The sequence below is a fragment of the Saimiri boliviensis genome, chromosome 17, assembly GCF_048565385.1.
Source record: "Saimiri boliviensis isolate mSaiBol1 chromosome 17, mSaiBol1.pri, whole genome shotgun sequence".
In the NCBI taxonomy this organism is placed as follows: domain Eukaryota; kingdom Metazoa; phylum Chordata; class Mammalia; order Primates; family Cebidae; genus Saimiri; species Saimiri boliviensis.
In genome coordinates, this window is record NC_133465.1 from 24,372,438 (window position 1) to 24,393,643 (window position 21,206).

General features: G+C 58.7%; 1 protein-coding gene across 3 annotated transcripts in view; it reads left to right on the forward strand.

Annotated features, from left to right (window-relative positions):
• The first annotated feature begins 144 nt into the window (after window positions 1–144).
• The window catches only part of SPNS2 (SPNS lysolipid transporter 2, sphingosine-1-phosphate), a 39,892-nt gene continuing 18,830 nt past the window's right edge, over window positions 145–21,206 (forward strand). The window contains exons 1-2 of one of the 3 annotated variants that reach the window (XM_039476152.2): window positions 145–695; window positions 15,166–15,231. In XM_039476152.2, coding sequence (XP_039332086.1) covers window positions 335–695; window positions 15,166–15,231 — 427 coding nt within the window. In that variant the 5' untranslated portion in view covers window positions 145–334. The remainder of the gene's footprint in view (window positions 696–15,165; window positions 15,232–21,206) is intronic. The other 2 variants (XM_003933132.4, XM_074388381.1) reach the window with 2 other exon arrangements.

Here is a 21,206-nt window from a genome sequence, read left to right on the forward strand (position 1 = left end):
CCCCGTCTGCGGGAGGGGCTCTGCCGCCCGCGCCCCCCGTCCCCGGGCCCCCGCCCCGGGGCAGCACGTGCGGGGCGGGGCTGTGGCCCGAGCCCGGAGCTGATTGGGCCCGGGCCCGGGGGGCGGGGCCGGGCCGCAGCTGTCAGAGCCTCGGCGGCGACGGCAGCGCATCGAGCCGAGCTGTGGCAGCGCCGCAGCCGGGGCCGGAGCGCAGGAGCCGACGGGGCCCGACCGGGATGGTGCAGCGGCGGCCCCGCGGCGCACGCACGCGCTGAGCGGGCCCAGGCTGGGCCCCGCGCCCCCCGCGCCCCCCGCCGCCCCGATCCCGGCCGGCATGATGTGCCTGGAGTGCGCCTCGGCGGCGGCGGGCGGCGCGGAGGAGGAGGAGGCGGACGCGGAGCGGCGGCGGCGGCGCCGGGGGGCGCAGCGCGGGGCTGGCAGTGGCGGCTGCTGCGGGGCGCGCGGCGCGGGCGGCGCTGGAGTCTCGGCCGCGGACGATGAGGTGCAGACTCTGTCGGGCAGCGTGAGGCGGGCCCCGGCCGCAGCCCCCGACACCCCCGGCTGCGCAGCTGCTGCCAAGGGCCCGGGCGCGCAGCAGCCCAAACCGGCCAGCTTGGGCCGCGGGCGGGGGGCGGCCGCCGCCATCCTCAGCTTGGGCAACGTGCTCAACTACCTGGACAGGTACACCGTGGCAGGTGAGCGAGGGCCCCACCCCGCCTGGGGGCCAGGACCCCACCCAGCCCACCCCCGCCTCGGGGGACCCCAGAGAGCTGTCGTCCCCGGCTTCCTAGCTCCAGGCCCTACGCGAGGTCCCCACGGGCCCTCTGCTCAGGCACAACTGGGCAAGGGACGCCTCCGCGCTCCTACCCACCCGGGGCCAGGGGTTGGAGGAGTCCCCACCCCGGAGCAGCCCGCGCGTCCTCGCCAGCCCTTGGCGGCCCATCCGTTGTCCTCTTCTCCAAGAGTCTCCTCTGCGTCTCTCTGAGCCCCTCCCACCCCAGCCGCAGGTTCCCGGGCCTCCTTCCCTTCCCCCAGCCCAGGCCGTCTGTCCGTCCACCGCCCGTCAGTTCCTTCCTTTCTCCGCCGCCTCCACCCCTCAGCGTGCGTGCGGCGAGTGCTCGCGCCCCTTGCGGGTGTGCGCTAGGGAGACGGGTGTGTGCGCGCGTGGCGGCCCGGTTGTGTGTGTGAGCGTGTGAGCGCGTGGCTGACAAAGGCTCTGGGCTGCGGGGAGCGGAGGGAGGGGCGGGGCGGGTCCGCGGCGCCTGGGGACCCGGGATGCGGTTTGCAGCTGGCCCCATACAGAGGCCTGAAGGCGCCTCCCCCTGCTCTATAGCATTTGGGGCTCAGGGTAGGGCGCAGGCCTCTGGAACCAGAGACTCAGAGCCTCATCCTCAGGGAGCATCTCTGGGAATTAGCCTTGGGGACGAGATTGGGGTCGGGATTGGGTTCTAGTCCCAGATTTGCTCCTAATGTGCTTGCTGTGTGACCTTGGGCCAGTCTCAGCGAGTGTTTAGGTCTCTTTGCCCATTTGTGAGTTGACTGATCCTTGGGCTTTTTTTTTTGGGGGGGGGGATGCACGTGGTTCTGGAATTTCCTTCTGGCTCCCCTCCCCAGCTCTTAGGGGTGGGTCTAGGGGTAGGAATTTGCCCTAGACTGAGCTGCTGCTCGTTGGGAATGGTGGCATCTTGAGAGGGAAGGACTCTGGCCAGACTGGCATAGGTAGGGGCTCCCTGCAGGAGGAGAGCAGTACTGTGTGCCTGGCATGCTGGCCCAGAACCTGACAAACTATAGCTTAGTGAAATCTGGAGCTACCAAATACATACACAACAGAGAGAGAGAGAGAGAGAGAGAGAGAGAGAGAGAGAGAGAGAGAGAGAGAGAGAAAGAAAGAGAGAGACAGAGAGAGAGAGAGAGAGAGAGAGAGAAGGATTTATTTTGGACACACTCTAAAGAGAAGTTTGTGGCAGTTGAGAGAAGAGAGCCCTGACATAAACCACACGCCAGCTGGTGCACTTCTCCGAGCCTCAGTCTCCCCCTCTGTTGCATGGAGTTTTGTGTCAAGTGGAAGGGAGGAATTCCCATGGGAGAGTGGAAGCTTCCCCTCCCCCTGTTGCTGCTTTCAAAACCCCTTTGGCTCTCTGTCCTTCCACCGGAGGAAGCTGGAAGTGGGTACTAGTGATATGGTTTCTGGGTGGAGCTGTCCCAAAGAGGCATTTACTCTGGTCTAGAGAGCAGGAATATTGAGCCAACCCCCATCTTCCATGCACCATGCTGCCAGGACCTGGGAGCTTAAGTGCCACCCTTTGGGGGAGAAATCAGAGACTACCTGGGACCTGTAGTCAGTTCAAAAAAGGCTTCTGGACGTAGATGGGGGGGACCAAGGTTCCTGGACACCCTTGTCCAAGATGGCCAAAGTGACTGGCAAAGCTGGTGTTACATCTAATAGCAAGGGTCTGCCTGGGAAGAGGTCTTCCCCCTCTTTCTCAGCTGAAGAATGAATGGTAGGCACTACTTCTGGCACTGTAACGCTTTCCAGCTTTATTTTTCTGGCCCCAGACCACCCCCTCTGACGTTCTTAGGGGAATTGCCTCTGCCAGGGGCAGAGCCTGAGAGGGTGGCATCAGGGAGGGCTGGCGCTTATCTGTCCCCACCTCTACTTGGGTCTCAGAGTCAGACTGTCAGAATGGGGAAATGAGATAGGAAATTTCTGGTGAATAGGGGAGGGGAGGTGGGGAGTGGTGGCTAAAAGGGGCGTGTGGCGCTTATGGAGGAAGGCCCGGAAAACCCTGTGCAAACACCGGCCTGGGCTGTGCCTCCCTCCCTCTCCTGGCCTGTGATGGGAGCTCCCACACCACCCCACCCCCAACACACAGCAGACAGATTTCCTTTCCGGATGAGCCTGGTTGCCCCTCTCTCTATGACAGATTTCCCCATCTCCATTTCCCCAAGTTCAGTTTTTAGGATTATTTGTTGTCTCTATGGTAACTGCCATGGCTTGATGTGCTAGGGGCTGGGGAGTGCGCATCCCAGGCCTGAGTCCACCTGTTGCTGGCTGGCCCAGCTGGGACGGAGGTGGGGATTCAGGCGCTGCCCTGCTCCATCTTTGATGTTCACACCTACCTGGCCTCAGCTCCCCGCCAAAGAGTGACGGGAGGACCCACTCTCCTTCTTTAATCTGTCCTTTACATGTGTTTGTTCATGGCATAGATCAGCTTTGTCTAAAAGGAATGCAATGTAAACCACATATTCATTTTCTGGTAGCTGGATTTAAATAGTGTAAGATAGGTATGATTAATTCATAATATATTTTATTTAACTCAGTATATCCAATATATTTCAACATGTATTCAATATAAAAGTTGTTAGGGTTGGGGACAGTGGCTCACGCCTGTAACCCCAGCACTTTGGGAGGCCGAAGAGGGTAGATCACTTGAGGTCAGGAGTTTGAGACCAGCTTGGCCAACATTGTGAAACCTCATCTCTACTAAAAATACAAAAGTTAGCCGGGCATGGTGGCATGTGCCTGTAATCCTTTAGCCTGCTTTATCCTTCCTCACAGTATTTATCACCAACTGACATATATATTTCTGTCAGCCCCAGTAAAATATCAGTTCAGTGGCTGGGCACAGTGCCTCACGCCTTTAATCCCAGCACTTTGGGAGGCTGAGGCAGGCAGATCGCCTGAGGTTGGAAGTTCTAGACCAGCCTGGTCAACATGGCGAAACCCCGTCTCTACTAAAGTAAATACAAAAATTAGCCAAGTGTGGTGGCAGCTGCCTGTAGTCTCAGCTACTTGGGAGGTTGAGGCAGGAGAATCACTTGAGCCCACGAGGTAGAGGTTGCAGTGAGCCGAGATCACACCACTGCACTCCAGCCTGGGCCGCAGAGTGAGATTCCCTCTCAAAAAAGAGAAAAGAAAAATGAATAAAAATATATATGAAGTTGTTAATAGGATATTTTGCCTTCATTTTCATATGAAGTCTTTGAAACCCAGTGTGTGCGTTTTCCATTCACAGCACATGTCCATGTCACGGTGGCCAGCGGCCACCAGAGTGGACAGTGCAGGTCTAGAGTCTTTGCTGCCAGAGATCGAGGCAAGGGTCTTTGGCTTCCCAGCTGTGTGACCTTGAAGACATCACCTGAGCCTTTTGTGTGATCATTCCCCTCCCGCCTGCCTCCTGGGTTGTGTGGGATAAATGAGACTGTATCTTCAGCACCTGGGACGGGGCCAGATTCCTAGGAGGGCTTCACGAGCATCAGCTGCCTTCCCTTTCATGCCTCTGCTCAAGTGGGGCCCCTGGCCACGAAGCCCTGCCTGTTTTTTTTTTTTTTTTTTTTTTTTGGTGATTGTTTTGTTTATGACAGTCCTTTTCAGGACACCTTTTCGAGCCCCTCCCTTCTCCACAGGGCTGGTCTCCATCCTGGGAACTCCAGTAGCTTGTGCCGCTGCGAGAGCCTTCCCAGCGCCACCCAACCGGTGATCCTGCTAATTACAGCCTCTCCTCTGCCCCATGAGAACCCCCTGAGGGCAGCAGGCCTCGGAGCGGGTGAGGAGGGCCCGGCTCCTGTGCTTCCCTTCTTATCGAGCGCTGCTTCCATTGGATGAAATCGAGGTAGCCCAGAAACCTCTTCTAAGTCTGTCCTTCCACTTCCTTGTGCAGATGGGAACGCGGCCGTTCAGAGAACAAAGACACTTCCCCAAGGTCACCCGTGGGGCGGAGCAGGCCACACCAGCCAGTATGGCCTCCTCTCCGGCCCCAGGAGCCCCGGTGGCGGTAGGGGCATGCCCCTTGCTTCTGGTCTGGGAACGCAGCTCTGCCGACTCAGGCCAGAGCCCTTCGGGCAGGTGAATTTCAGTTTAATTGAGCCAAGGCAGTTTGAGGTCCCCTAGGCTCCTGTTCCCACAGCCCCTACCAGCCTAGCAGCCATGCACTCCGTATTCAGAGCCCACGCCTGGCTGCCAGGTCAGGAGAAGGAGGGAGTTCCTCAGACAGGGGGCTCACAGCGCCTCTAACCAGCTCTGCCCCACTCTGTAAAACGAAAGCAGAGCTGCGGGTGTAGGTGGCAGTATTTTGCTCCTGGAACAGACCCTGCAAGAGGGAGCCGGCCCCAGCTTTGTTCATGGTTGGTGAGTGACTACTTGGGAACTGAGATCCTTCTCCAACTTCTCTGGGGAACCTGCTCTCCTTCGGAGACCTATTTATTTTCTTTCCCTTCCATCCACCCCGTGGCAGCCTGGGCACTTGGAGCTGGGTGCAGTGGGGGCTGTTGAGGAAAGGCAGAGCCTTGCCCTGGGGGAGTCGTTTTCTGCCAAAGAAGCTGAGACTTGTATCCATGGCAACTGCTCACTAACACAAACCCAGAAGGAGCGAAGAGCATGGGGACCCAGCTGGGAACATAAGCCGGGAGGGACTAGGGGGCTTCCCCGGAGCCACTGAGCTGGGTGCAGGAGGGTGGGGGGTGCCAGGCTGGGGCTCACTCTCCTATTGGCCCATTTTGTGGTCTGTCCCGTTAAGTCTATCCAGAATTGATAGATGGGGAAACTGAGGCCCCGGGGCTTTTACAGCGCCACCTGGGTGGGTAGGGGCTAAGCCAGGCCCTGCCTTTCGGCTCTCTCTTTAGATAAGGATGGCCGCCTTGAGGATATGCAGTGCCCCTGCCTTGCCATCTTAGGTGGCCTGTCCTGGCCACTACATCTGCACTGTGGGGAAACCGCAGCTGAGGCCTGAGGGGCGGGGCATCCAGAGTGCCTGGCTGGCAGGGCCAGCACCCAGGTGGAGCGCCGGGTGGCCTGGAATGCCAGCGCCCCGTGACTAACCGCCTGCTGTCCACTTCCTTGCTCCTGCTTCCTCCTGAAGGCCCTTCCGGCGGGCTCTGCCGGCCCCTCTGGTGCTTTGGGAGGAAGTGCTTTGAAACATACTACCTTGGTCTGGGGCCCTGGGCCGGTGATGGGCCTGGCCTGTGCATGCGTTTCTCCTTTTGTGGATGAGGCAGGAAGGCTGTGGGTCTGCCTGTTCTGAGACGGAGACTGCCCTGCTCAGAGCTGCTCAGAGGAGGAGCTCCTTGTCCCTTCCCCAGATCCTTCTGCAGTAGGAAGTGGCTTTTGTTTCTGCCTGTGGGGGCCTGAAATCCTGAAGGCAGAAGTGGGATGAGAATGGGGGAGGCCAGGAGAACACTGGCCTGATTCCTAGGGGTTCATGGGCTCCAAATGTCTCCTGGGCTGAGCTCCCTGCTGCTGGCTCTGCCAGCCTTTGCCAGCTTTACTGTGTGACCCGAGGCAAATCCTGGCTCTCTCTGATCCCTGAATCCATGACAGATGGTTTTTGTCCCTCTGTTGCACTTGCTCTCAGGAACGAAAGTCTGCTGATCCCTGGCTCTATCTGCGCCTCCCTTCCCCAGGACACCCAGATCTGCTTCCTGGAAGTGCAGTAGCCACCTGCAATGTCCCCTGGTGGGTCTCAGCGGCGTCCTCTTTCCAGGATGTCTTCTCCAGTGCTCTGGGCTGAACCAGGCACCTAACTCCTTTCTGAACTCCTGGCGCCTAACTCGGCTTTGCCTCCATCACAGCACTATCCCCATGGAGGGTCACCATCCCCTTGCAGCCATGAGGGGCAGAGCCCGGTCACACCTGGGACCCCCGCATGCATGGCAGATACCCAGGCTTGAGCCCTGTTGCCTGAGCCACAGACTCAGTTGGCTGAGACTTGGGGTGGCTCAGTCCTGCCTGACCCGAAGCACATTTTTCTGGGTTGAAAGGGGACTGGTAGGTTTAGGACAGCTCAGGTGAAGGGCCAGGCCCTCTGCTGACATCAGGGCTTCTCCGACAGTGGCTGGTGCCGTCCGTCCTGACCAGGGGTCACAGTGAGCCTCAGGTCCTGAGTGTCCAGGAAGGAAATGGGAGGAAGTAGTCGTCTCCCCAGGCCTCAGCCTGACAATGAGGCTGCCCAACCCCCAAGCCGGGCAGGGCGGCTTTTCTACACTCAGGAGGCACAGTGGCGGCTTTGCCGTGTCTCTTCTGCAGATAGGCCACTTGAGGCAAAGGGCTGGCCCAGGTCACACAGGGAGGCCGTGTCATGCAGAGCGCTGGCCTGCTCTGGGCCTGGTCCTCGCCTGCTGGCTGGGAGGTGGGTGAACGGGGCCATAGGGGAGATGAGGGTGAGCATCTGTATCAGCGGGAGAAACAAACCTGGAACAACGTCCCAGCCAAAGGTGGAGGCTGCGGACACGGGCTGTCCTGTCTCCCACTTTCTTCTGCCCGCTTGGAGCCCTGGCCAGGGTCTCCCTGCTCCCGCTCCTAGAGCTGCGAGGTCTTCGTGATTCCTTCACTGCCAGGCCTGGGGTTTCTGAAGGAGGCTTGCAGGAGGCAAACAGCAGGATGAGGCTTTGTAAACTGAAAAGGGCGGTGCCTGGGGAGAGGTGGGCTTACTTGTCGCTCAACTGTGTCTAGCACCCATGTGAAGACAGCTGGCTTGGATGTTGAGGGGTGACTCGTTGCAGCCTTTTGGGGGGCGTTAAGGTGCAGGTGGGGAACATAGGCCAGATGTGGGAGCCTGGGGGCCAGCCCGGCCTTGCTCCTGCAGCCTCTGCGTCTCACCTTCTGCGTCTCAGTTTCCATCTGAGGTGGGGAGCAGCAGTCCCGGCCTCCTTGGTGACTGAAGCAGCATGTGGGAGAAGGCTGAGAGTTTGTGGGTTCAAGGGGAGCTGTTTGGAGGTCTCTTGTCTCTTCCCCACCCTCTTCCCCAGGCCCCTAGCTTAGCCTGTGTCTGCAGGCACACAGCCCACACCCTCATGGGTCATGATAAGGCTGTGGCCAACTTGTCCCTGGCCCCTGGTGGTCTTTGGAGTCCCTGGGCCAGGACAGGGCTGGGGAGGCTGAGCTGGGCAAGGAGTGGCTGTGCAAAGCCCCCAAATTGCTAAGGCAGAGCCTGGTTCCAGTAAAGCTGGCCCCAAATGATAGACTAGAACCACAGGCCAGAGGCCCGGCCACCCAGCCCCGCCCACTCTGGGCATAGAGACACGGCAGGGAGGAGGGGGGCACTCTGGGCTCCGGGGGTGGTGTCTCTCTAGGGCTGGTGAGGTCTGGGGGCAGGACTTTTGGGTGGGGAGCGGTGTTTCTCTGAGGGGTCAAGGCTCTGGGCTGGGGGCCTCATCCTCGTGGTCCCTGCAGAGAGGGTCACGAAGCTGCTGTGCCATGCATTAATGGCCCAGATTTGCAGGGTGGCATGGGGGCAGGGGACTGGCACACGTAGAACAAACCCGACTGAGATTCAGAAATGAGCCCAGCAGGGATGTCTTGGGATTCTGGGCCACTTCTCAAATAGGCAACCCGAGGCTCAGAGTAGGGGCCAGCTGCTCCTGAAGGTCATGTAGCCTCCTCTGGGCAGATGGGGGCAGGATCCTGCCCTCTGGAAGCCTGGGGATGGGTAGGAGTGAGTGTGCCCAAGTCCAGGGCGCTGGCTTCGGGACGGCCTTGGCCCGGTCCCTAGGCTGGTGGGGTGCCGGCAGGGCCTTGCTGTGGCTTCCCATCCTTAGCCATCCAGCGCCAGGTCAGCAGAGCCAGGCTCCCAGGCCCCTGTAATTACCGGGGTGGGAGCTGAGCTGAGCTGAGCCAGGCCGGAGCAGGAGTAAGACTCCCAGCGTGAGCCAGCACTGAGACCTCCACACGGGGACCCAGGTCCCTCTGACAGGGACTGGCCAAGGGCATGAGGGCCCATCCCTTCAGATCCCTAGGCCCTGGGGCGGTTGACATTTGTATTTGTTGAGTACCTACTGTGTGCCAGGCACTGTTCTAAACATGGTACGTGGATTAAGCGACTTAAACCTCACCACAACCATGTGAAATGAAGCAGGTCTTCAAATGGAGCCGTTTTACAGAGGAGGAAATGGGCACAGAGAGGTTATGTCGTTTGCCCAAGGTCACACAGCAGAGAAAGTGGGAAAACCAGGACTTAAACCCAGATGCTCCAGTTCTGGAGCCCATGCTCTTGAGGATTCAGGTAAGCCGCTGCTGCTGAGAGGCTCGGGCAGGGTGAAGGTGTGTTGATATTGACCGTGCTTGGGGAAAGCAGGGGCACACGGGGACAAGCTTGAGCACCAGGTGGCCTGTCTGGGCTGCCTAGGAAGGAGGACACCTCAGGGTCACACTGCTGGCATCTTGCATTTGAGGCTGGCCTCTGCCGAGGGTTTTCCAGGTCAGTGTGGGCTTCCCCTTACACCTGGGCCTTTTGAGGATTCTGTGGTGTCAGCAGATTGGGCCTGACTGGAGGAAGGAGGAGGCGGCCAGGAGTCGTGGAATCGGGGCTTGACTCCTCTGGGGGCCGCGGAGGGCCTGGCAATGATGGGGAATCACTGCGACTGTCTGGGACCCACCGCTGAGTAAGTCAGGGCCAGAGTTCAGTTCTGGGGGTGCCCTTGCGGATACGGGCACCACTTTGCCAAGAGCCTCGGAGGAAAGAGGGCAGGTGTCCCGACAGACACGACCTTGCATCTGGGCCCTAGAGGGCGAGGCAGCTGTTAATGGCTAGAGATGACTGTCTTAGGAAGAGGGTCTGGCTGTAGCCAAGGCTGGAGGCGTGTGGCCTGCGCTGCGCGGTTCCCCGGGGAGCTCCGAGCAGCCGGGCCTGGGTTTCCAATCACCCGGCCAGTGCGTTTATAGATACCTGGGTCCCACATCTAGAGACGGTGGCTCCGCAGGCTTGGGGCGGGCCCCAGGAAACTGTATTTAATAAGCACCCTCCCTAGAGGTGACTGGGCTTCTCAGGCAAGTTTGGGCCACTGATCTGCCCAGTCTCTGCATTTCACAGGAAGAAGGAGGGGTCCAGGGAGGTGGAGGGGCCTGGCTAGTGGCACTCCCCTTGGCTGGAGTCAGGGGCTGCGTGCGTGTGTGTGTGTGTGTGTGTGTGTGTGTGGTGGGCACTGTGGCTGGGAGAATAGCTGGCTTAGGGCCAGATCGTGGAGACCTCAAATGCTAGAAGTCTGGGCCGCTCCGTGTGAGTGGGCAGCCGTGCCCGTGGAAGAGCGCCTGGCATAAAGCAGTTGGCTGATACGCATGGATGTGTGTGTGATCCTCGGTGTTGGTACCATTACTGAACCAGGGTCGTGGGCCAGTGGGCCCTGAAGGACTGATGGGCGATTCTGAGGCCTGGCCAGAGGTGACAGCCAGGGGGTCACAGTGCTAGTTCTGTGAGTCCAGGAATGCTCTTGTGGCCTCTGGAGCCCAAGGCCAGGACCTAGAACCCAGTAGGAGATTTGTAAGAGCTTGTGAGGTCAGGCAGTGGGAGGGAGGCAGGGGCCAGAGGCAGGCTGGCCGGCTGGCAGGGGCTGGAGGCAGGGAGCCCAGGGAGGATGGCGGGCGACGAAGCAGATGGAGAATACAGCTGACTCTTAGGGTCCTGCAGTGTCTCAGGGAATGGGGACCCAGTGGTGAGCTGGGGAATCAGAGTCAGGGGTCTGGGAAATGGGATGAGAGCATCTGGGGGTTGAGTCTCCAGGAAGTGGCTGGTTTCGGAGGAGGAAAGCGGGTGAGGATATTGAGTTGGGAAGGGGAAAGAACTCTTAAGAACTTCTCTGCCCGGTGTGGTGGTACATGACTGTGGTCCCAGCTACTCAGGAGGCTGAGGCAGGAGGATGGCTGGAGCCCAAAAGGCCAAGGCTGCAGAGAGCTGTGATTGTGTCACTGCACCTTAGCCTGGGTCAGAGAGCAAGACCCTGCTCAAAGCGACAACAAATACCATCACCTGTGAAAGGAGGGGAGGGGAGAAGGCAGCTGTTCTCACCACCAGGACGAGGGAGGTATGGGCACATGTGTGGGCCGCTGTGCAGGAGCTGGAAGCCAGGGAGAGGCTGAATGCACTGGCCCAAGCCAGGGAGTGGCCCAGTGCCACATCCCTGCCAGGTGACAGAGACAGTTGGCCCAGAGTAGGGGACACTGGCCTCAGACAAGAGGTGATGCCTCCCGGGGCTTGGGAGGTATGTAACCGCTGTCATTGGATGAGAAGACTCAGGCACTCCCGTGTTCTTGGGCGATGAGGACTCTGTGGCCAGGGGACGATTCTGGCTGTGGATTTGGGGTGCCGCCTGGAGAGGCCCGCACTGTGGCTGTGTTGGCTGGGGTCTGCATCTGGGGTGGGAACCCCCCCCTTGCCTGTTCCGGAGCTGGCGAGGTAGGCTTGGCCCCAGCTGTGGGAGGCTGTTCCTGGGCGTGAGGCCCGTCCTGTGACCCACCAAACCTCAGCCTTCAGGAAAGAGGCTAAAAATAAGGCTGTGGTGAAGAAGGGAGGGTGCTGGAGCCCAGAGGAAAATCTGAGGCGACGTCCGAGCTGCTGTGACACACGCTTCCCGTGCCAGCGGCCAGCAGGATTCTCACCCTCCTGTGGCTGAGGCCGCTTCCAGGCCTGGAAGAGGGAAAGCAAGCCAGAAAGGCTGAGACCAGGTCCGACCTTGGGCCTCTCAGCCTGCAGGAAGCCCTGCTCCCTGAGAAGGCTCTCTCTGGTCTTTTTCCTGGAGCTTGGCCTTGGACCCAAGGCCGGGATCTGGGGAGTGGTGGGGTGGGGACAGGCCGTGTTATCCACAGCTTCCTGTGTCCTGGGAACTGCCCAGGACTTCCCAGAGACCTTAGGTGCCCATCTGGATGTGGAGGAATGTTCCTCCCTCTACCAGGAGCTCTATGTGGTAGAGGAAGTCAGAAGGCTTCCTGGAGGCAGAGGCAAATGCTGGACCTTGAAGTCATCAGGTGGGGAAGTGTGTGCAGTTGGATGGCTGGGATGTGCTGCAGGGAGGAAACGAGTGTTTTGATTTGTCGTGCACCACAGAACGTGGTCATGATGGCTATATATATATGCATATATATTTTTGAGACAGAGTCTTGCTCTGTCACCCAGGCTGGAGTGCAGTGGTGTGATCTCGGCTTGCTGCAATCTCTGCCTCCTGGGTTCAAGCGATACTCCTGCCTCAGCTTCCCAAGTAGCTGGGACTACAGGCACCCACCACCATGCCCAGCTAATTTTTTGTATTTTTAGTAGAGGCAGTTTCACTATGTTGGCCAGGCTGGTCTTGAACTCCTGACCTCAGGTGATCCACCCGCCTCGGCCTCCCAGAGTGCTGGGATCACAGGCATGAGCCACCACATTCAGCCCATAATGGCTATTTGATATGGCCTCCCTCCCAGACACAGAACCTGCAGACCCATGTCCCTCCCCTGGCCTATGGATGGGGACCCTCCTGCCTCCTCCTGACTCTGCCCATCCTTCTGTCCACCCAACACCAAAATCGTGACAGTCCCTGGTCTGAGTCCTGGAGATGACCTGCCATGGCCCTGCCTTGCTTGTGGTCTAGTGGAGGATGAGGCCACATACACCCATGTGCGAAGTTCCTGTGGGCCACGTGCGTGCTGGGCCCTGGAGGACACCAGCAAACCACGCAGAAGGCAGCGTGGCAGGAGAACAAGCTTTGGTTTTTGGCCATCGACCTGGTTTCAGATCTCACTCCAAAACAGAATGTGCTGGGTGACAAATGACTTCACGTCTCAGAGCCTTGGTTTCTTCCAAAATAAAATGGGATGAGAATCACAAATACCAGCACAGAAAGTGAGGCCGGCATCTGTACCATCTTCAAAACCTCACACAGTTCCTTGGAACTTTGCAGGCAGCAGTAACTAGTGGTTCTTAGCTCCTGGCCTCAGGAGGCGCTCAAACCCACGCTCCTGCATGCATTCCCCATAGAACTCACTCATGCTGGTGGGCCCAGTGCTAAAATGAGTTTGGACGGGGGAGAGTGGAGGAAAGTAACTTATATAGAGAGTGGTGGGAGGGGAGCAACCAGGGAAGATGTCCCAGAACATCAGGCATCTGATCTGGCCTCAGAGGAGTGGCAGGAGTGAGCCCAGTTGATGAAGTCATACAAGAATAGAAGAGGAGGTGTGGGCCAGGTGCGGTGGCTCACTCCAGTAATCCCAGCACTCTGGGAAGCTGAGGCAGGTGGATTATCTGAGGTCAGGAGTTCGAGACCAGCCTGGCCAACATGGTGAAACCTCGTCTCTACTAAAGATACAAAAATTAGCTGGGCATAGTGGCCCGTGCCTCTAATCCCAGCTACTCGGGAGGTTGAGGCTAGAGAATCGGTTGAACCTGGGAGGTGGAGGTTGTAGTGAGCAGAGATCGAGCCGCTGCACTCCAGCCTAGGTAGCAGAGTGAGACTCTGTCTCAGAAAAAGAAGGGGACGTATGTGGAGTCAGGGGGCCATGAGGAGTTTGGGGCGGCTAATGGAGGGGCGGTATCCTGAGAAGGGAGGCAGAGGGCAGGGCTGGCAGGGCCACACCAGCACCCTGTGGTCTGGTGAAGGGCCTGGGCGTGGGGGAGCCCCAGATGACAGTGACTATGCCACGGAGTGACGGGATCAAAGCCACATGTCAGGAGGGGCAACAGAGGTCCTGACTCAGAAAGGAATGGGTTGTGGGATGGTGAGCCCCTGGGGCTGGGGCAGGACACCTCAGAGGTCCCTCTCGCTGGCCCTGCCATCCACAGGCCTAGGACTGGCCCCGGCTTCCACCGTCAAGACAAAGTCACAGCCTGCCTTGGTAATTAAGTCATTAACTGGGCCTCTCACAGTCTCTTCATCCTGGGTAAATATGGTCAATCCACTCAGGACATTAACGAGGAAACAGCTTCTCGGGGCTGTCAGGCTGCTAGGACATCAGCCCATGTGGTCCTGCCTTCCAGGAAATCGCTCAGCATCCCAACCTGGGTCTCGGGAGGGATGGTGACATTCCAGCCTCCCCAATTCTTCTGCACCCTCCGTCCTAGCTGCCAGCGGGACCCTCATACAGTGCTCGGAGATTCCACTCTTTCCTGCTTCCCTGGGGCTTGGCTTTGAGCCCATGGCTTAATTTCCTATGCTCCAGTTTCCTTATCTGTCAACTCGGATACTGGTACCAGCATCTTGGGGCTGAATGAGGATTAAACAGGCATTTAATGGTCAGTTAGGCAAACCATCCTCTGTTGAATGCTGCCATCATCATCATCATGATGGAGAGCTCTGCAGTCCCCCAGAGGCCTCTGTCCCAGCCTGGGGAGTCCCCAAGGGCAGAGCCATCTCCTCCTTCCTCCCCTGTCCCTTCTCACTGCAGACGTGCTGTGGTCAGGGGGGCTCTGACCTGTGGCCTGGGTCCTGCTGTCCTGGGAGGGAAGTGCAGGTGGGGACCCCAAGGCCTTGCAGTGCTGCGGGTTGTACTTACTCAGAAGCCCTCGCTGGGTGCTGTGAGGGGTGGAGGGTCCCGGACCCTGCCTTCCTGCCGTCAAGCTATGGCTCTGTCAGTCAGTCGGCAGCTGTGGGTGGTTTCTAGGTGGTCTAGCTGCTGCCCGCATCCCGTGACATGCAAAGCCTTAAAGTAGTTGGGCTTGGGAGCAGGTTCAGCCTCAGGAATCCACTTCTCCCCAGAAATCAGGCCTGAAGCCCCACCCACTACCCTCTGTATCCCCAGACCCTGTGTCTGATAATGGGAGGGCCCAGTTACACAATCCTGAGAGCAGCAGAGGTGAGAGCGTGTGTGTGTGAGCGTGCATGTGTGCGTGCGTGTGCGTATAGGTGTGTGTGCATGTGTGCGCGTGTGTGCGCACATGTGCATGTGTGTGCGTGCGTGTGCGTATACGTGTGTGCATGTGCGCGCGCGTGTGTGCACATGTGCTTGTGTGTGCATGTGTGTGTGGGTGTGTGTGTGCATGAGCAGCTGAACCAGAGTGAGTGTGGCTGCTCCCTCCCAGGCCAGAGGGCTCCCTGCAGCTTTCAGGCCCCCCGCTGCTCTCTAGGTCATGGACCCGGAGGGAAAGGCCGGCGTCTGTTGCACTGACCCAGGCCTGGGCTGCAGGTAGGGAGGAGGCCCAGGCTGGCAGATAGGAGGCATAGTTGCCCATGGGGCAGAATAACCACAGACAAGCGCTGCCTGTGTCTGCCCCTCGGGCCTTTGCGAGTGATGGGGACGGGCTGGTGACAGGAGGCCCCTGCGGGGCGGGAGGCAAGCCTGGCAAACCTGGGCAGGGTGGAGGTCGTAGCAGAGCAGGAGATCTGCAGATGGGGGCAGGCTGGGCCCTGCAGGGCAGGAAAGAGGCTGGGCTGGGCTTGGGGACACCAGGCATCAGACTCGGCCAGTGAGCACACTCTGTCTCCCTCCAGGCGTCCTTCTGGACATCCAGCAGCACTTTGGGGTCAAGGACCGAGGCGCCGGCTTGCTGCAGTCAGGTGAGGCCCACCCCTACCTTCCTCCGCCCAGGCGCTGGCGTCATGGGTCCTGTCCTGTTGGCCGTCCTCTGCCCCCCACCCCACCCCGGTTTCTCTTCGCCGGTGCTGACTCCTGGAAAGAGAGTGGGCTTTGTCCCCCAATCCCAATGTTGTCGCCTGCCAATGGCAACGTGTCTCTGAGCCTAAAATGAGTAATACCTGCCCCGAGGGCAGATACGGGGATGCAGGTCAAGGATCAAGGTTGCGAGGTGACCCTTCCTCTGGGTCCTGGGGCCTCATCGGGACTCAGTGATCCGGGATCTATCCTGATGCTGGTGTAGGGAGCTCCTTAAGTCAGTAAGTTGGGCAGTGCCAACAGAGCCATGGTGACCCTGTTTTTATCTCCTGTCCTCCCCCACACTCCTTCCATTATCATCCACCCTGGGAATCACCTCTTAGGTGATGAGCAGGAGACTCCACCTAGTCAGCCCGAGAGCAGTTCCCAAGCCCGGGGCAGGCGCCTGAGAATCGGCCCTGGACTGGCCGTGGGCCTGAAGTTCCCTGCCACCCTCTCCTGTAGGGCCCAGGCTTCTGATGGGCTTCTGATGGGACAGTGTGGGAGGCCATGGAGCAGTTACGGCAGCCTCCCAGGACCTCCCTCCGGGAATGTGCCTCCCTGTCCCTGCCCTTGCCGAGGCATGGTCCCGGCGGAGCTGGGCTCCTGGCCCTCTGGCCTCGTTGGCTTTGCCCTCAGCAACACCCCTCAGGCCGGGCAGAGACTCCAGCCAGTCCTGCAACCCAGGGCTGGGGCAGGAGGCTGGTCCTGACTCTGCCCTGGGGGTGCTGTGTGGCCCCAGCCTGGGCCCTGCCTTTTCTGGGCCCTTGGTCCCAGAGTCCATCCGGGTTGGAGGCCCAGTCAGATGTAGCGTAAGGTCCCTGTGGTCTGCATTCCAGTTGGTGAATGCTTCCCCTCCTGGGCCCTCCTGGGAGGGAGGGGTGCAGTGAGCTGGCTCTGCCCAGGAACCTGCCTGACCTGTCTAAGTGGCATTCCAGTATGCACAATGCCTCCTGAGCTCAGAGTGCCACAGCCACTCACCGCCCCCTCCTAGCTGTCCCCATAGCCCAGATGGGGACTTCAGGGCTCAGAGAGAGGGGATGCAATGGTTCCGGGGCTCACGTGAGACTGGACTGTGCTAGGATGGGGCAAGGCTGTATGGTCCAGTGTCCCCTGTGGGTGTCCAGGTCCCTGCCCTGGCAGACATCACCTCTTCCCAGGCCATGAGCCCGACCCCTCCCCCACCTCTTCCTGGGCCTCCCTGGCTAGGCCAGAATAAGTCTGCCTACCCTGTCCCCGAGACAGGTTCCTGTGGCCCCCTCTGGGCTGTGCGCATGCAGTGACCAGCACTTTGGCTGGGAAACGGAGTTCCGGGCACACGGGCGCATGGGAAGGAGTGGGCTGCCAGGCTGGTGAGGAAAGGGTGGAGAAGGCCTTGATGCCCAACCCCTGCCCTGCATGGCCCCTGACTCACTGGGGACCTGGCCTGAGCCCCATCTCCCTCCTAGTCCCGGCCTCACTGCCTCATCTGGAGTAAGGTTTTACCCCAAGCATCTTCCATTTAATGCCCATTGAGCATGGTCGGGGCCAGCACAGCCCAGGGACGGGGAGGGGTGGGAGGTACAGGGAATGGTAGGGAGGGTCATGGGGCTTGGCTCAAGGCAGCTGTGAGGGTTCCCTGGTTCTTTTTGTGGCTCTGTCCTTGGCTGGCTTCTTGGGCTCATGAAAGAGAATTCACACAGTTCCTATTCATCCCGGTGACCTGGCCAGAGGTGGACAGGGCACGCCACGCGTCATCTTGTTTGATTCTTCCGGTAACCCTGCAGGTTCCCTTCGTCAGCTTCACTTATCAGAGACAGGGACAAAGGCCAAGACAGGGAAGCCACTTGCTTGAGGGCTCACGGTGGACAGCAGCCAGCCCAGAAGCGGGACCTGTCCTCTGCCTCTCCTGCCCACTGGCCTGCATGGTCTGGGTGTCTGGCATCTCAGTGTCCCCAGGGTGGGTGCCTCTGGGCTGTGGTGAGAGCTCTCAGCATCCTCAGGGACCCTCTAGTCAGTCTGTGCATGATGACCCTCACCTGTCACCTGCCCCAGGATAGCTGGGATGGCTCTCTAGGGTGTCCTCACCCCTTCGGCCACCTGAGCCAAGATGCCATTCGAGTAGACCAGGATGTGACTCAGTGGACAACTAGGCAAGTCACCTAATTGGCCTGTGTCCCAGGCATCTGTGCCTTCCCCAAGCCCGATAAGGTCGGAGCCAGGTGGAGGGCGCCAGCCAGGTGTTGGTGCTTGCCCAGATCAAAGGGCCGGGGCTGAGAGCTGGGCTGCCTGCTTATTTGTGGGCACCAGGGGCTGCAGGGCCAGGAGACAGGGAGGGGGTGGCTCAGGGGTAGGCCTGGGCTTGCTCCTGCTGCCTCCCCTCTGGGACCAAGTGTGAAAACTGCTGAGGACCGCCCACTTTCAGTGGCCCCTTTGCAGATGAGACTGCCGCTAGCTGGAGCCTGGCCCCTGAGGTGCCTGCAGGAGTCATAGCTCAGCCTCTGTGAAAGCCCACAGCAGAATTACAGCTCACGGGCCAGGTGCAGTGGCTCATGCCTGTAATCCCAGCACTTTGGGAGGCCGAGTCAGGTGGATCATCTGAGGTCAGGAGTTCGAGACCAGTATGGCCAACATGGTGAAACCCTGTCTCTACTAAAAATACAAAAATTAGCCAGGTGTGGTGCTTGGCACCTGTAATCCTAGCTACTCAGGAGGCTGAGGCAGGGGAATTACTTGAAGCAGGAGGTGGAGATTCTGGTGAACCAAGATCATGCCAGGTGGCAGAACAAGACTCCATCTCAAAAAAAAAAAAAAAAAAAAAAAAGGCTGGGTGTGGTGGCTCACATCTGCAATCCCAGCACTTTGGGAGTCCAAGGCGGGCAGATAGCAAGGTCAAGAGTGTGAGACCAGCCTGGCCAATATGGTGAAACCCCGTCTCTTACTAAAAAAACACAAAAATTAGCTGGGCCTGGTGGTATGTGTCTGCAATCCCAGCTACTCAGGAGGCTGAGGCAGGAGAATCGCTGGAACCTAGGAGGCAGAGGTTGCAGTGAGCTGAGATTGCACCACTGCACTCCAGTCTGGGTGACAGAATGAGACTCCATCTCAAAAAAAAAAAAAAAAAAATTACGGCTCATAGGCTTTGCTGTTTTGGGAAATCAGGAACCGCCATGACCTATACCTAAAGAGGCAGCTGCCACTGAAGCTACTGCTTGGCAGGCTGTGTGCTGGGCTCTGCCCAGACTCAGTTCCTGCCCTTAGGTAGATTCCCTCTAGCTACGGGGGCAGAAAATGTATCATCAAGTCACCACCCGGGCACAGGGGGACTGTGGGAGCCTGGTGGATGGCAGAGAGCGTGCGCCTCGCCCTGGCAGGTGGCAGGTGGAGAATTCGTCCTCGAGGAGGAGACATCAGAATGAGGCTTTGAAAGATGAGTGAGAGTTTGTAGTCAGCGTGCGAGATCGAGTAAATGTGTGAAGCCCTCCTTTCCCCTCCAAGCTAGATAAAATATGCCAAGAAAACATGTTTAAATTACAAAGCTAAGCTTGACAGCTAAAGCTAGCAGGGAAATTCCCAGATGCCAGAAGCAGAGAGCTGAACTCAGAAAATGGAGTAGGAGCTAGAATCGAAGCCAAGTGGTGCAGAGTGTTTAGGGACCAGAGAAATGTCTTCGAAGCTTGTCGCAGTATTTTTAATATAAACATTTTTATCACGAAAAATTTTAAACATACATAAAAAACGGTGAGAATAGCCCAACCAACTTCCGTAATAACACGTCGTCCAGATTCAGCAAAGGAGCACCAGTCTGGCTCAGTTTCCAGGCCTGGGGCTTCTGCATTCCAAGCATGGTGGTTCCATTTCCAGCCAAGCTCCCTGATTCCAAGCTGTGTCCCCACGCTGGTGGGTAGTTTTCTGGTGGAGTTCCCTTTCAAGAACGGACATTTCCCACCTGGCTCTAGCTTGATGGAGAGAGCCTAGTTCCAGCCTCTGCTGCATACAGGCCTGGGCCTTCTAATTCCTTCCCCACGGAGGCCCCCCCCTATATTTCCAGGGACCCCAGCAGAAGCAAATCCCAGACCATTCCTTAGGGAATTCTTCATGATGCAGAGCCTGCATGGGACACAGGGGACAATCGTCACTGCAGACAAACTCAAATTCCAAATTAATAGAGCAGGCTGGGTGCAGTGGCTCATGCCTGTAATCCCAGCACTTTGGGAGGCCAAGGTGGGCGGATCCCGAAGTCAGGAGTTCGAGACCAGCCTGACCAACATGGTGAAACCCTGGCTCTACTAAAAATACAAAAATTAGCCGGGCATGGTGGTATACCCCTGTAATCCCAGCTACTTGGGAGTCTGAGGCAGGAGAATTGCTTGAACCCAGGGAGGCAGAGGTTGCAGTAAGCCAAGATCGCACCATTGCATTCCAGCCTGGGTGACAGAGCGAGACTCCGTCTCAAAAGGAAAAAGAAAGTTAGATCTGAGGAAATCGACATCAGTGCCACACAGAGGATGAGGGAGAATGAAGGTTGTTTGTGACACTGCCTAACTCAGTGACCTGTGTGGCCCATTGGCCATGGGTTGGTGCATGGGGAGAACAGAGGTGAAAAGGCTCAACAGTGGGCAGGGTCTGCCTGTGAAAGGCTTGAAGGCCAAGATAAGGCATGTGGATTTTGTCTTGGGGCAGTGGGGAGCCAGAGAAGGTTTTGGAGCAGGGCAGGTCCATGTAAGATGTGTGTATCAGGGTATTTATTCCGAGATCAAGTGTGGGAAGGGTGGCAGAGGAAGCTGAAGGCTCCTCAGGGCTGGAGTTTGTGGGGTCATGAGGAAGTGCCATGATGGGGAGGGGGGAACGGAGGGAGAGTGGGGACAGGAAGAGCCAGCTCAGACTGAAACCAGACAGTGCCTCTCTGCTTTAGGGCGAGTGTCCTGGCCGTTCTCCCCCGACATCTTTGGCCAGCCTGCCAACCGCCTCCTGCTTCAGCAGACTTGGGTTCTGAAGGCACAGTCGGACAGCTCCTGTGGCTGTTCCCCAAGCCCCCCACACTGTTCAAGACGTGGCACCAAAACCTCATTCACCCTGAGGCCTGAGAGGCCAGCACAGTTTATATCCTGGGTAGAGGGATCACAGAGGAGGTGTGAAGTCTGAGTGTGGTGAGCTCTCAGGTGCCGATGGGGCCATCTATCCTCAGCACTCTCCCTTGGCTTGGCCAATCTGGGCTGTCCCTTGGATGACAGAGCCCGGCCCCACCCCACCCATGCCTCCTGAGCATCCTCCCTGCCCACAGGATGTGGAGGATGGCAAGTCTTCTCCAAATAACAGGTCAGCTATGTAAAAATAGCCGTGGTTCAGCCCAGGCCGAGGCAAGGGCTGAATGCAGGGTCCAAGGTCACAGAGTGGGGGCTCAGGGCTCCCCCAAGCTCAGCCCTATCTCTCCTGCTCCAGAATGGCCTTCTGGGGTCATACAGGCCAGACATGCCAGGAAGGTGGCTCCCCTCACCATGGACGGGGGTCTGGGCCTGCCCACCAGGACAGTGAGTCCCCGTGGGGGCTCTGAGCTCTGGGCTGCCGTGAGGTGAGAGGTGGCCAGCACCTGAGGCACCCGTCCACCCCCTGTGGCTTTCTGATGGCCTCCTGCCTGAACAGCGAGGGGAGGGAGTGAAGCGCCGGCCCGAGACCCCGAGGCCGGCAGGTTGTTCTGAGTCCTCCCTCCCTGCTGCCCGACCCCTCCCGCCAGGCCCTGGCTGCCTGCCCTGCCTCTCCATTGTCCCAGACCTGTGGGCTCAGCACACGTGAGCTGAGCGAGGGCTCCCCGCACCCTCCACAGGATGTCCTCCTGTGGAACTGCTGGGAAAGCCGCCCCTGCCAGAACCAGGGGTGGGGCCGCCAGTCTGCCCAGAAAGCT